General features: G+C 44.9%; 1 protein-coding gene across 1 annotated transcript in view; it reads left to right on the forward strand.

Moving 5' to 3' along the window:
- The window catches only part of LOC143932978 (E3 ubiquitin-protein ligase CBL-like), an 80,274-nt gene that overhangs the window by 19,991 nt on the left and 47,022 nt on the right, over positions 1–13,261 (forward strand). Inside the window, exon 2 of the mRNA XM_077455903.1 lies at positions 11,882–12,129. Within this exon, the coding sequence (XP_077312029.1) occupies positions 11,882–12,129 (248 nt within the window). The remainder of the gene's footprint in view (positions 1–11,881; positions 12,130–13,261) is intronic.

Genomic DNA, 13,261 nt, shown 5'->3' on the forward strand with positions numbered 1-13,261 from the left:
TAACAGGAGAGTTCAGGTGCAGTTGAAAAAAATGCCCAACTTCTCCTAAATGTCTGTTTACCAGCAGCAGTGTACATGAGGCCTTAGATAGCGACACAACCTCTTCGCTGGGCCATTCACAAAATGCCCACAGGACTAGTTTTGCAGTGTGTTAATGGGGTTTATTAATGCTCATTTTTGGCTGTAGTAACTAAAAAAAAAAATAATAATTCTTGAAAGAATGAAATGTTAAATGTTAGTACTTTTGGATTACTTTCGACAAGTCTCCTATGGCATTATTAACCACTTCAGCCCCGGACCATTTTGCTGGCCAAAGACCAGACCACTTTTTGCGATTCGGCACTGCGTCGCTTTAACTGACAATTGCGCGGTCAGGCGACGTGGCTCCCAAACAAAATTGATGTCCTTTTTTCCCCCACAAATGAAGGCAACGCTTCGCTTCCTGTTTCCCATACTACAGATTGATATATCTGCTAGGAGTGCTGACATTGGGGGTTATTTACAAAAGGCAAATCCACTTTACATACAAGGAAAATAAACAGCATTTTAGCTTGCACATGATTGGATGATAAAATCAGCAGAGCTTCCGCTTATTTCAGATCTACCCTTTAGATCTACAGCAACTGCACTTCCAAATGCACTTTCAGTGCACTTTGTACTTGTAGTGCAAAGTGGATTTGCCTTTTCGTAAATAACCCCCATTGTGCCCTTATAATAAAAGTCAGCAGCTACTGTATTTGTAGCTGCTGACTTTAAATTTATTTATTTTTTTTTTTTTTTTTACAGACTGGAACTTCTTTTTTTTTTTTTCACTTTTAAAAGTTTATTAAAGAGAATGAAGTACAAAACAAATGAAGCAAAATAGCGATGTGTACATCACATATGGTACAGAATGTCATTGAAGCATTCAATCAAAAAGGCAGAAATATACCAGATTCTTCCGCGGGCTGGGGTCCTCAGTGCTACCTCGTATGTAGAATTAAAAAATCAGGCCAAGTTTGTTGCCAAACCCGGCCCTACCCCACAGCCCAGCTCTTAGATTTCACATTTTTTACACATTCAGGTTAGAAAAGAGATGAAAAAGAAACGTAAGGGGGGGATTGAGAGGAAAAGACATAATGGAAGATGGGGAAGGAATTTATGTAGGGGCGGGTGAGAAGGACGTCTCAGATCAGGGAGCCACCCGCGTCTCCAGAGTTAATGTTTATTCCCTACTAGTACCAGCAGATCTAGCGGGAAAGCGAGCTATTGGTGCACCAAATTTTGGTAATCACGAGAGTGTCTGAAGACAAACCATGGAGACCAAATTGCATGAAAACGGTCCACTTTTTCCTCAGCCTGAGCCCTAGTATCCTCCATCTCGCAGATGTAGGCTATTTTTAGTAGCCAGTCTTTTGTGGTGGGGACTTGGGGCGATTTCCATAGTATTGGTATGAGAGATTTGGCCGCATTCAAAAGGTGCCTGGTGAGCGAATTTTTGTATTTCCTGAACGAAGAGTTTGAAATGTGCAGTAGGCAGCAGGCCGCATCAAGTTTAAGTTTAGTCTCCGTCATTTTGTATGTCAGCTCTTTCACTCTATCCCAGAACACGCTAATGCGATCACATTGCCACCAGATGTGAATTAAAGTTCCCCTTTCCCCACCACATCGCCAGCACGCCTCTGAAGTCTGTGGGTACCATTTATGCAGTTTCGCCGGTGTTGCATACCAGTGCGTTAAGATTTTATATGCGGTTTCCTGCATCTTGGTACTCAAAGAGCATTTATGGGCCAGGGTACAGGCTCGGCTCCATTGAGCATCTGTGTCGTCACTCCCAGGTCATCTGACCATCTCTGTCTCAAACTGCCTGTGTCTGGGGCTTTCCTGTTGGTCAACCATTTGTAGGCCACCGTCTTAGTCCTTGGCACCTGTTCTCCTTTCAGACACAATGCCTCTACCTCTGTGTATTCCCTAGAAAAGTCTCTACTGTGGGTGCCCGTGGAGACAGTCCTGGACCTGGAAATATGTCAACCAGGATAGGGTGGGTAGTTTGCCCACCTCCTTTAAGTTGGACAAGTCCCTGATTTGTCGGTTATGGAAGCATTGACCCGCTAAGAGGGGCTGCCCCCTCTCCCCAGAAAACAGGGAGTGGTTGCCCATTCCCGGAGAGAAATCTGGATTTCCCCATAAAGGTGTCAAGGGGCCCAAGGGGGATGTGAACGTGTTTGTTGACTTCTGTTTCGTGAGTTGGTGTATTATGCTTAATGTGGTGCCCACTGTCAGGTGATCCTTTGTTTTATTTGGTAGCCTGGCAAAGGGAATCCAGGGGGAGAATCGCAGGGGAGTCGGGCTAAGCGCTTGTTCTATCATTATCCAGTCCTTGACCTCTGCATGGCAGTGCCAGTCGACCACTCGTGCAACGTGAGAAGCTTGGTAGTACCTACCGTAATCTGGGATGCCCATCCCCCCTTCCGACTTGCCCCTCGTTAAGAGTGAGAATTTAACACAGGGAGGTTTATGGGCCCAGATGAAGCGCATCTGAATAGTTTGAAGGGATTTAAAAAAGCTGTGTGGTATCTTTATGGGCAGAGTGCGTAGTAAATATAAAATTTTTGGCAGGACAGTCATTTTACATATGGCCGCCCTGCCAAACCAGGAGAAATAGCCAGAGTGCCATCTAGTAAGGTCTTGTTCAATCATTTTAAGAAGTGGGGGAAATTTTTTTGCAAAGAGCAACGACAGTTTAGGCGTCAACATCACTCCCAAGTACTTGATAGCATGGGTCTCCCACTTAAAAGGGCTGTTAGCTTGTGCGGATTGTAAGATGTGCTCAGGGAGGGAGATATTCATCGCTTCCGATTTGGTGTAGTTGATTTTCATGTTCGACAGGAACCCGTAGTTGTTGAATTCTTTCATGAGAGCAGGAATGGAGATGTGCGGCCTGGTTATAAAAAACATAAGATCGTCCGCGAAAGCGGCAACCTTGTACTCTTTTCCTCCTACCTGGTAGCCACCAACATTCTCGTTGGCTATCACGCAGCGGATAAAGGGCTCTAAAGTGAGAATAAACAATAAGGGTGAGAGGGGACAGCCTTGTCTAGTGCCGTTGCGAATGTCTAATTTGTTCGGGAGAGTACCGTTAATTTTTAGCTGTGCCGACGGGTTTTGGTATAGAGACATTATCCAAGACATCATCTTGGAGCCCAGTCCCACTTGCCTGCATGTCTCAAACATGAAATCCCATGCCACCCGATCGAAGGCCTTCTCCGCATCCGTGGACAGGAGAAGGCCCTCGATCCCAAGCTCCCCAGAAGCATGGACCGAATTCAACACTTTCGTGACATTATCTCTCGCCTCCCTCCCTGGCATGAAACCCACCTGGTCCGGGTCTATCAAGTTATGTAGTAGGGGCTTTAACCTGTTAGAGATGATTTTGGCTAGTAATTTAGCGTCAATGTTTAGGAGGGAAATAGGCCTGTAGCTGGCGCAATGCAGGGGGTCCTTCCCCGGTTTGGGTAAGACAGTAACGTAAGCTGACAGAAACTCCGAGGGGACCTGGCGCGGCTTCGAAAGAGAGTTCAAGGCTGTCCTAAGGTGTGGTCCCAATTTATCCAAAAAGGTCTTATAATATATGGCCGTAAGCCCGTCAGGGCCTGGGCTCTTGCCCGGCTTAAGGTCCTTAACTGCAAGTTGAAGTTCTAGTGAGGTGATGGGGAGGTTTAAAGATTCGCTAACTTCTGCTTGGAGCGACGGGATACCCGAGCGCCTAATGTAGTCTCTAATCGCCTGTAGTCTGTCTCCCTGCACATCCTGAGGCCTATGTTGGGGTGGGAGGTTGTAGAGGTTGGAGTAGAACTTCTGAAAGTGACGGGCTATGTCTTCACAGGTCCTATCTATAGGGCCCCCAGCACTACGAATACCCGCTATGGTGGTAACAAAGCCGTGGCCCTTTCAGCGCTCTAGCGAGGAAACGTCCCGTTTTGTCCCCCTGCTCATAGTACAGTTTGTTTTTGAAGTAGAGAATACGTCTAGTCTTAGAGTCTAGAATCAGTTTAAGGGCCTTCCTTGCATCAAGAAGGGCAGTCGCCGACTGCACAGATAGGGATTGTTTGTGTAAAGTTTCTAGGCGTTTGATCGTCTGTGTCAAGTTCAGTACATCTTTATCCCGTTCCCTCTTCTTTCGGGCACCCAGCCTAATGAACTCCCCCCTCATATAGCACTTGTGGGCTTCCCAAATCATCATGGGATCCATTCCCGGCGTTACATTATGACCAAAGAACTCAGTCAATTTATCATTAAGCTCAGGTAGCAACGCCGGGTCTGATATGAGGGAGGAGTTCAGTCGCCACGCACCTCTGCCTCTAGTCGTGTCCGTCCAGTCCAGGCACGAGGAAATGGGGGCATGGTCTGAAATGGTCTGGATTCCTATACAGGCCTCTCTTACAAAGTGGAGGTCTCTCCTGGACACGAACAAATAGTCAATCCTTGAGTGTCGGTTGTGGGGTATTGAATAAAATGAGTAATCCCTGTCGTCTGGGTGAAGGAAGCGCCACGTATCCACCAGGTCCAGGGAGTGCAAAAGTGTTTTAATTTTCTTTAGTATTCTAAAGGTTATATAGGTTTTCCTGGTGGAAGTGTCAACTAGGGGATTCAGAGGGATGTTAAAATCGCCGCCAAGAACGAGTCGGCCCACACTAAATCCCTCCAACTCCCTCACCACTTTTTGACAAAAAGTCAGATGGCCTGAGTTGGGGAAATAGACATTAGCCAGCGTGGTAGGCACTCCCATACAATCGCCCTTAATAAAAATGAATCTACCCCCGGGGTCCACCAGCTTGCCCGTGACTTCAAAAGAGGCTTCTCTACTAAGAAGGATGGACACTCCTTTGGACTTGGAGATGTCGTTTGTGGCATGGTGGGCTTCCGTGAAGAGGGAATCTGTCAATTTGGGGACCTGGTTAGTCTTAAAGTGTGTTTCCTGTAAGAAAACTATTTTGGGCCTACCTTTTCTCAGTTCCCTCAGGAGGGCAGAACGCTTCTCAGGAATGTTCAGTCCCTTAACATTGTGGGACACTACCGTGGGTGATCTTCCAAGCCCTGAGTAGGCCATTGTTTGTACCTAGGAGGACGCGTGGGAGTGACAACCACCGGTACTGTTAGGAGGAAGGGACAATTGAGGTATGGAGGTGAACTTCAGATGGCCACCCCACCCGGGACGTCAGCAGGGAGCGGAGGTGGGGAAGGAAAGGGAGGGAGGAGAGGGGATAAAGGGGTAAGGTTCAGAAAAGGTGTTAGAAGAGAAGTAGACAGGTAGAATAGATAGAGCAGGAGTGTAAAATCTCACTTATCCGGGCTATCACTGTCCGGATAAAACTAAGTAGTGTACCGACGCCGGTTAGAGCGTCTAGCCCACTTTAGGGGGACGTGGGAGGTCTGCAGGCAGAGATAGGGTCTGCAGCCCAGTCCTCTTCAAGCAGGGAGGCAGAGGCAAGTAATCAAGCAAAAACAAAAGAAGAAAAAAAATGTACTATCTGAGTAGTGGGTCTGCCTCAACCCTGCCTGTTTGAGCAGCATATAAGATCTAATTATGAGTCATACATCGCCAAACTAAATCCGTGGCAAAAAGCCTTCAAAACTAGATGAGCAAGCAACATTGCAAACAGATAACTCCTCCCGCCATCAACATTTAACATAAACAGAAAGCAGCCAGCGGGGACGGTCAAATCAGGGGCATCAAACATGTCCCCGACCCGAGCGCCCCCCCCCCCCGCCTTCACACACCCATATGAATACAAAAACTTTCCCAAACAGTATGCTAGTCAAGGCCCACGACCCGCCCCCCCCCAACGCTCCCCCCCTCCAGTGAGGTCCCAGCAACCCCCCCCCCCCCACCCCGGGTCCAGAGCCCATCAGTTCCAAGGCAAGGAGATCAGAGAACGCATGGCAGTCAAAAAGGGCAAACAAATCCCAGTATTCTTCCTCCAAACCAGGGAAGGGTGGACCCGATAGAGATGGAAGTGTGGGTCAGTGCAGGAGACCCCAACAGATGAGTCTCCAGGGAACAACTGAGTACATTTCTCTTGGGGAGTCACTAGTTGTGGAAATAAAAAAAATAGTAGGGTCAAACTGTATCAAGATCGTCCCCTTGGTGGATGGGGACCCGGGAAGGGGGTGAAGGAACCAAAATTCGAACTCATGGAGGAGGGGGGGGGGGGGGCAGACCATAGTCAGCGTCTCCAGGAGGGATCAGTGGGGCCAAAGGTCTCGCATGCCAATGTAAATTAGGATGAGGTTGGAAGTGCAGTGTTTAGAGTGCAGAACAGCGCATCTGATAAGGCATCTGGGGGTTAGTTCTCCTGTAGACTTCGGGAAGCGCGAGCCCTGCTGCGTGGTGTTTCGAGCCCCGAGCCGTCTCTCCATCCCTGTTTCTGCCGTTTAGAGGAATGCTTATCCGGCGTGATCGGGGGGGAATGCAACGGGCTCCTATCTCCCCGTGTGGGGATAAACTCCTGGTACCACTCGGGAAGAGCAACGCGGTCAAGCTGTAGTGAGTCGCAGAAGTCTGGGAGATCCTCAGGGAGCGGAGCACATGTTGTTTTCCATTGTGAGTCACTAGGAGTGCAAAGGGGAAGCGCCAGGTGTAATGGATGTCCTTAGCTCTCAGAGCCTCCAGGAGAGGTCGCAGAGCCCTGCGATTCCTCAATGTAATTTGAGACAGGTCCTGGAAAAATTTAATGTGTTCCCCATTAAAGACTATGTGGTCATTTCTACGTGCTTTGGCCATAATCTCTTCTTTAAAGTGGGATTCCGCTCTTTTTTTATTTTTTTCTTACCTGTCTCACTGGTGGGTGAGTGCTAGCTTCGATTGGCATCCACGTCCGGCGTTTATTTGACCCCCGGCGCGACAAATCTTTTCTTCAGGATGACTTATAAAAACCTACTCTGGCATTTTCCATTTTAACTGTGGGCGTCTGAAGCCCACAGGCATTTACTTCCTGGTATATGATGACGTCTGGCTCCCAGCATGCTCCGCTCCATCTTGCACATGCTCAGTGAGAGCAGTGACAAGGAAAGAAAAACTCCAGGAAGTTCCCGCCCCGTTGTCAAGGCAACGAAAACCACACAGCACAGAGAACAAAGAATGAATGAAAACAAATCCACAGAAGCAATCACTTGTTTGCTTGCTACCTCGTGTGTAATGGCAGATACAGCTGCCTGCCCACTTTAAAAATGGCAAATTCGTACACGCCCTCGTCACGTGACCGGCGTCCGAACGAAATCTCGCGAGATTTCGCAATTTCAATGTCCCCCATGGATTCTTGGGAAATTTCCCAGGGACCATTGCGAGGACGATAGCCACCCCTACTCCCACGGGAGGAGAACCCGGAAGTCAGCTGAAACATCAGAAATAAAAGGTAAGTAAATAATATTTTTTTTTTTCAGGGTTCGTTTAGGTAAGTATGCTAACTGTTGATTTTAATAACATGAACTTTCATTTTTAGGTACCAAACCACTTTAAGGGCAAAGTTATGCAAACAGCAGATAATGTCCCGTGGGGGGAGGGTATCAGGGCCTCTGGCTCTCAGGGCCCTATGTGCCCTGACGAAATCTATGGCTGAGTCCTCTGGTCTCTCCAAGAGGCTGTTAAAGACCCTCTGGAGTGCAGGAACTATTTGGTCCGTACCCACCGATTCGGGGACCCCCCGGACCCTGATATTATTCCTCCTCCCCCTGTTATCGAGATCCTCTAAATGCCTGTTTATCTCGATGAAGTGCCTGGCATGGGTGGATGCCACGCCGTCTAGTCTTTGAATGGCATGGTCCCTGCCTCTGCCCGCTGTCTCTGCTGTGGCCATCTTTTCTGTGAGAACCAGTAAGTTCGTTTTCAAGTCGGTTATGGCGGCAGAGAAGGAGGCCTTAATGTCCGCCGCGAAGCCGGACATATCTGCATAGGTGAGGGGATGGTCAGGTCCGGTGTGTCTCCTACCTCCTTCCTCCGATGCAGACTGCGAGTCCTCACTGAACTCCTCGTCCCGCTGGGTCGGCGCCATCTTGGCTCCCGTCTGGCTTCTCCGTGTCTCGGCCTGGTTCTTAAAGATTCCCGAGATATTCCTCTCCCTGGAGGTGGCTGTATGTCGGCGAGGTGTGCTGTGCTGAGCGGTTCTGCTTGCTCATCGTCAGGCGTTTGGCGGCGATGCAGCTCGCTGAGGCAGGGTGTCTGGCGGAGCTCCTTCACTATGCTGCCATGTCTCCCGCGCGCCAAGCCACGCCCCTGGAACTTCTTTTTAACTTTTGATGTACACCTACATGATCATTTAAAGCTGACCATACATATATAGGATTTTGTTTGTTCAGCCTGTGGGTGAAGGAAAAATCTGACAAATTTCTCCTTCCACTATTTTTTTTTTATTTGTACAGGGGGTCCCCGGGTTACAAACAAGATGGGGACTGTAGGTTTGTTCTTAACTTGAATCTGTTTGTAAGTCGGAACAGGTACAAGTGTAGCTCCAGCCAAAAAATCTATTTTTAAGCTTTTTGGATAACGTAAGGAAGGGTTATCACCCCTGTAACATTTGTTTAGCTGTCTGTGCCCCTGTACAGAAGATTTCACCTCACTTTTTGTCACAATGATAATTGGATTTTGAAAATTTTGGGCTGTTAGGAAAACGAGGATTGGTGGTAAAGCTTCAGTGGAGACACCTTTTTCCCCCCATATTAACTCTTACAGGAGAGAATTTCTTTTCTTAGGGGTAGATTTCCTCTCTCTTCCTGTTATCTCCCTCCGTTTGTAAGTAGGGGACCCCCTGTATTTTTTGTTTTTTAGTAATGCTATTTGAATTGGGATTTGTTACAAATATAAAGTAGGTGTTGTGTCAGTTTGGTTGCAGAAGTGGAAGTACACTATAAAAGACCCCCAGTGTGTAAAGAATTATGTAATGTCTTAATATTTCATGTATGTCAGAGTCCATATATTACATATACAGTGTCCCCTCTGTCACTCTGCATATTTATATTATGGTATATGGTCCCTATCAGCTATCTTTCATGGAACCAAAGTTCAGTTTATAGGTCTGCAGGAAATGAATGAAGATGGCTTTGAAATGATGCTTAGATCTTTTGAGACCATGTTAATACAGACACTGCCCAAAAAAGGCCAGACTAGATTTGAGTAAGCAATTTGTTCTCATGAAAAAATAGAAATGTCAGTTTTAGCCCTTTTTTCCCCTAAATTGACCATTGCCACAGAAAAAAAAAATATCGGCAGTTATTACTGTGTGGAGTGTGGTTTTGATCTGCGATCAGCAATAAAGGAAACCTCAGCTGTCTTACAGTGGAAAGTATGACATCAACTAAACGTTTCAAAAATGTATGTGAAGGAAATGATAATTTCTTATTTACTGTACATGCATGTAAATGTTCTTTACCCACGTGAAACTTTCCTTTATTTTTTTTTTTTATTTTTTTTTTAGTCTTATGGATTCCTGCTAATATTTAGTGTGTGTCTGTAGGTACCAGCGAATTGGAGAAAAGCCAATGTAGCACCAATATTTAACCACTTCCCTTTCATGCATAGTCATATGACGGTGGCAGGAACCCTTTGTCCCTCAGGGCCGCCGTCATATGACGTCTTTTCTCAATGAGCCTCTAGGAGCGGCGTCACTGGGTACATGATGCGTTTGCCCGATGCCCACCATACCTGCGATTGCCCGTGAACACAGCAAGACCGTGGATCTGTGTGTGTGATCACACAGATCCACGTCCTGTCAGAGGAGAGGAGACCGATGGTGTGTTCCCAGTACAGAGGAACACAGATCTATTGCCTCTCCTTGTGAGTCCCCGCCCCCGACAGAATCACTCCCTAGGAAACATAATTAACCCCTCGATCACGTGTTAACCCCTTCCCTGCCAGTCACGTTTTTATAGCACTGATCGCTGTATAAATGTGGTCCCAAAATAGTGTCAAAAGTTTCCGAAGTGTTCACCGCAATATTGCTGTTGCGATAAAAATCGCAGATCGCCGCCATTGCTATTTAAAACAAAAAAATAACAAAAATGCCATAAATGTATCCCCTATTTTGTAGACTCTAACTTTTGTGGAAACCAAACAATATACACTTATTGCGTTTTTTTTTTTTTTTTTTTTACAAAAATATGTAGAAGAATATATATCGGCCTAAACTGAGGAAATACAATTGTTTTCTTTTTTAATGGGATATTTATTAAATATTGTGTGTGTTTTTTTTTTTTTTTCCCCCAAAATTGTCGCTTTTTTTTGTTTATAGCGCAAAAAAAAAAAACCACAGAGGTGATCAAATATCAAGAAAAGAAAGCTCTATTTGTGGGGGAAAAAATATCAAAATTTGAAATGGGTACAGTGTTGTATGACCGCGCAACTGTCATTCAAAGTGTAACAGCGCTGAAAACTGAAAATTGGTCTGGGCAGGAAGGGGGTGACAATGCCCTGTATTGAAGTGGTTAAAAAGGGCCCAAAATACTTATCTATGAATTAGACCAGTAAGCCTGTCATCAGTATGCAAGCTCTTGAAGGGGATGATAATGGACTATATACAAGATTTTAGTAATGAAAGCGGTATCAGCAGTAATCCGCATGGATTCATGAAGAATCGTTTGGTTTGGAATAATCTATTAACTTTCTATGAGGAAATGAGTTGCCATCTAGATAAAGGAAGGCCCGTAGACTTGGTGTATATGAATTTTTCAAAAGCATTTGACACAGTTCCCCATAAACGTTTACTGTACAAAATAAGGTCCGTTGGCATGGACCATAGGGTGAGTACATGGATTGAAAACTGGCTACAAGGGCGCGTTCAGAGGGTGGTGATAAATGGTGAATATTCGGAATGGTCAGGGGTGGGTAGTGGGGTCCCACAGGGTTCTGTGCTGGGACCAATCCAATTTAATTTGTTCATAAACAACCTGGAGGATGGGGGAAGCAGTAAAGTGTCTGTATTTGCAGATGATACTAAGCTAAGCAGGGCAATAACTTCTCCACAGGATGTGGAAACCTTGCAAAAAGATCTGAACAAATTAATGGGGTGGGCAACTACATGGCAAATGGCAATGAGTTGTTTTTTTGGACAGTAAAAGTTTTTATTTAGTTGAAAATCAACAAGAAAAACAGAAAAAAAGATTACAAACAAACCAATGACAGAAAAAATCGTTTTTGCATATTATTGCATGTCACATGGTTTTGTGGATGTGAAAATCGATCTAGTGTTTTTCAGGAGTTGTATTGGTGAATAAACCTTCGTCCGAATCATGTATCAATAGAGGGAACTAGTCACATTACAAAGAGGTAACTATCCTAGACTGGTCCCAGCAGTCCCATGGGGGGGGGGCATTTTTTTTCCTCTTTCCCCCATTTTTAACTATTGTGCTGGTGAAAAATAGACATACAAAATACATTTGGATGAGTTTGTCTCTAGCAGTGATAGTTGTGTTAAAATAGGAGGCATAAATCTTATCCCAAACTTGCTCCACCATATCCAGAATCTCTACCTCTACAGCAACTTTCAACCAACGTCACTTATGTATGCATTCTATGATGTACACCATAGAATACATACAAAATTATAAATGAAACACTGTTTAAATGCTTATAAAGTGAAAAAAAAAACATTGTAGTATGCAGTTACAGTAGTCAATCCATTTCACTATATTGGAGGAAACCTTAAGATTTTACAGTTTTCAAGATTGTCAGAACAGTAGACTAGAGGTGGTTGATAATATGGCTGCTTCTTTTATCATATGTTTAGTTCTGTCAGCTATACATTGGGGTGGGTGCATTTTGTTGTTTTTTTTAATTTTATTTTTTTAAACTCCCTTTTTTAGCTTTTTTTTGTTTTGTTTTTTAACCTAAACTTCTTTTAATGTTATGCAGGTCGTTCGATTGTGCCAGAATCAACGGCTTGCTTTGAAAAACAGCCCACCGTATATTTTGGACCTGCTTCCTGATACCTACCAACACCTTCGCACCATTATGTCTCGCTATGAGGGAAAGATGGAGATGCTTGGTGAAAATGAGTATTTCAGAGTCTTCATGGAAAACCTAATGAAGAAGACAAAGCAAACAATAAGTTTGTTTAAAGAAGGCAAGGAGCGCATGTATGAGGAGAATTCCCAGCCAAGGTTAGTTTCTGCCTGTTTTATTCTTTCAAAGCTTCCTCCTATGTACTTCAGTATTTGTAGACAACTTGATTTTGATTTGAGAAATTTTGTATTACAGTGACTGCTCTAAGGAATCGCTCATCCCATATGGTCCAGGTTCCAATTGCAGTTATGTGTTTACCTAGGCAGTTGTATGTATACGTTCCAGTTAGGGCTGAAACAAATAATCGATTATTAAAATTCATAATCAATTAGTTGGTCATCCGGTTAGTTGGCCTGCATACAGAATGCATTATTTGTTTATATAGTGCAGCATACAACTCAGTACACCATTCATATACGGTATGTCACAAAAAAGAGTACAACCCTCACATTTTTGTAAATATTTTATTAAATCTTTTCATATGACAACACTGAAGAAATTACCCTTTGCTACAATGTAAAGTAGCGAGTGTACAGCTTGTATAACAGTGTCAATTTGCTATCCCCTCAAAATAACTCAACAAAAAGCCATTAATGTCTAAACCGCTGGCAACAAAAGTTAGTATGCCCCTAAGTGAAAATTTCCAAATTGGGCCCAATTGGCAATTTTCCATCCCCGGTGCCATGTGACTCGTTAGTGTATCAAGGTCTCAGGTGTGTTAAATTTGGTGTTATCACTCTTACGCTCTCATACTGGTCACTGGAAGTTCAACATGGCACCTCATGGCAAAGAACTTGTTGAGGATCTGAAAAAAAGAATTGTTGCTCTGAATAAAGATGGCCTAGGCTATAAGAAGATTGCCAAGACCCTGAAGCTGAGCTGCAGCAAGGTGGCCAAGACCATACAACAGTTTAATAGGACAGGTTCCACCCAGAACAGGCTTCGCCATCGTCAACCAAAGAAGCTGTGTGCACGTGCTCCGCGTCATATCCAGAGGTTGTCTTTGGGAAATAGAAGTATGAGTGCTACCAGCCTTTCAGTGCTCACACCATATGCCGCACGCTGCATTAAATTGGTCTGCATAGTTGTCGTTCCAGAAGAAAGCCTCTTCTAAAGATGATGCACAAGAGAGCCCGCAAACCGTTTGCTGAAGACAAGCAGACTAAAGACATGGGTTATATGAACCAAGTCCTGTGGTCTGATAAGACCAAGATAAACTTATTTGGTTCA

This window comes from Lithobates pipiens, unplaced genomic scaffold, assembly GCF_037356315.1.
Source record: "Lithobates pipiens isolate NorthernLeopardFrog02 unplaced genomic scaffold, aLitPip1_a1.2 Scaffold_27, whole genome shotgun sequence".
NCBI classification, from domain to species: domain Eukaryota; kingdom Metazoa; phylum Chordata; class Amphibia; order Anura; family Ranidae; genus Lithobates; species Lithobates pipiens.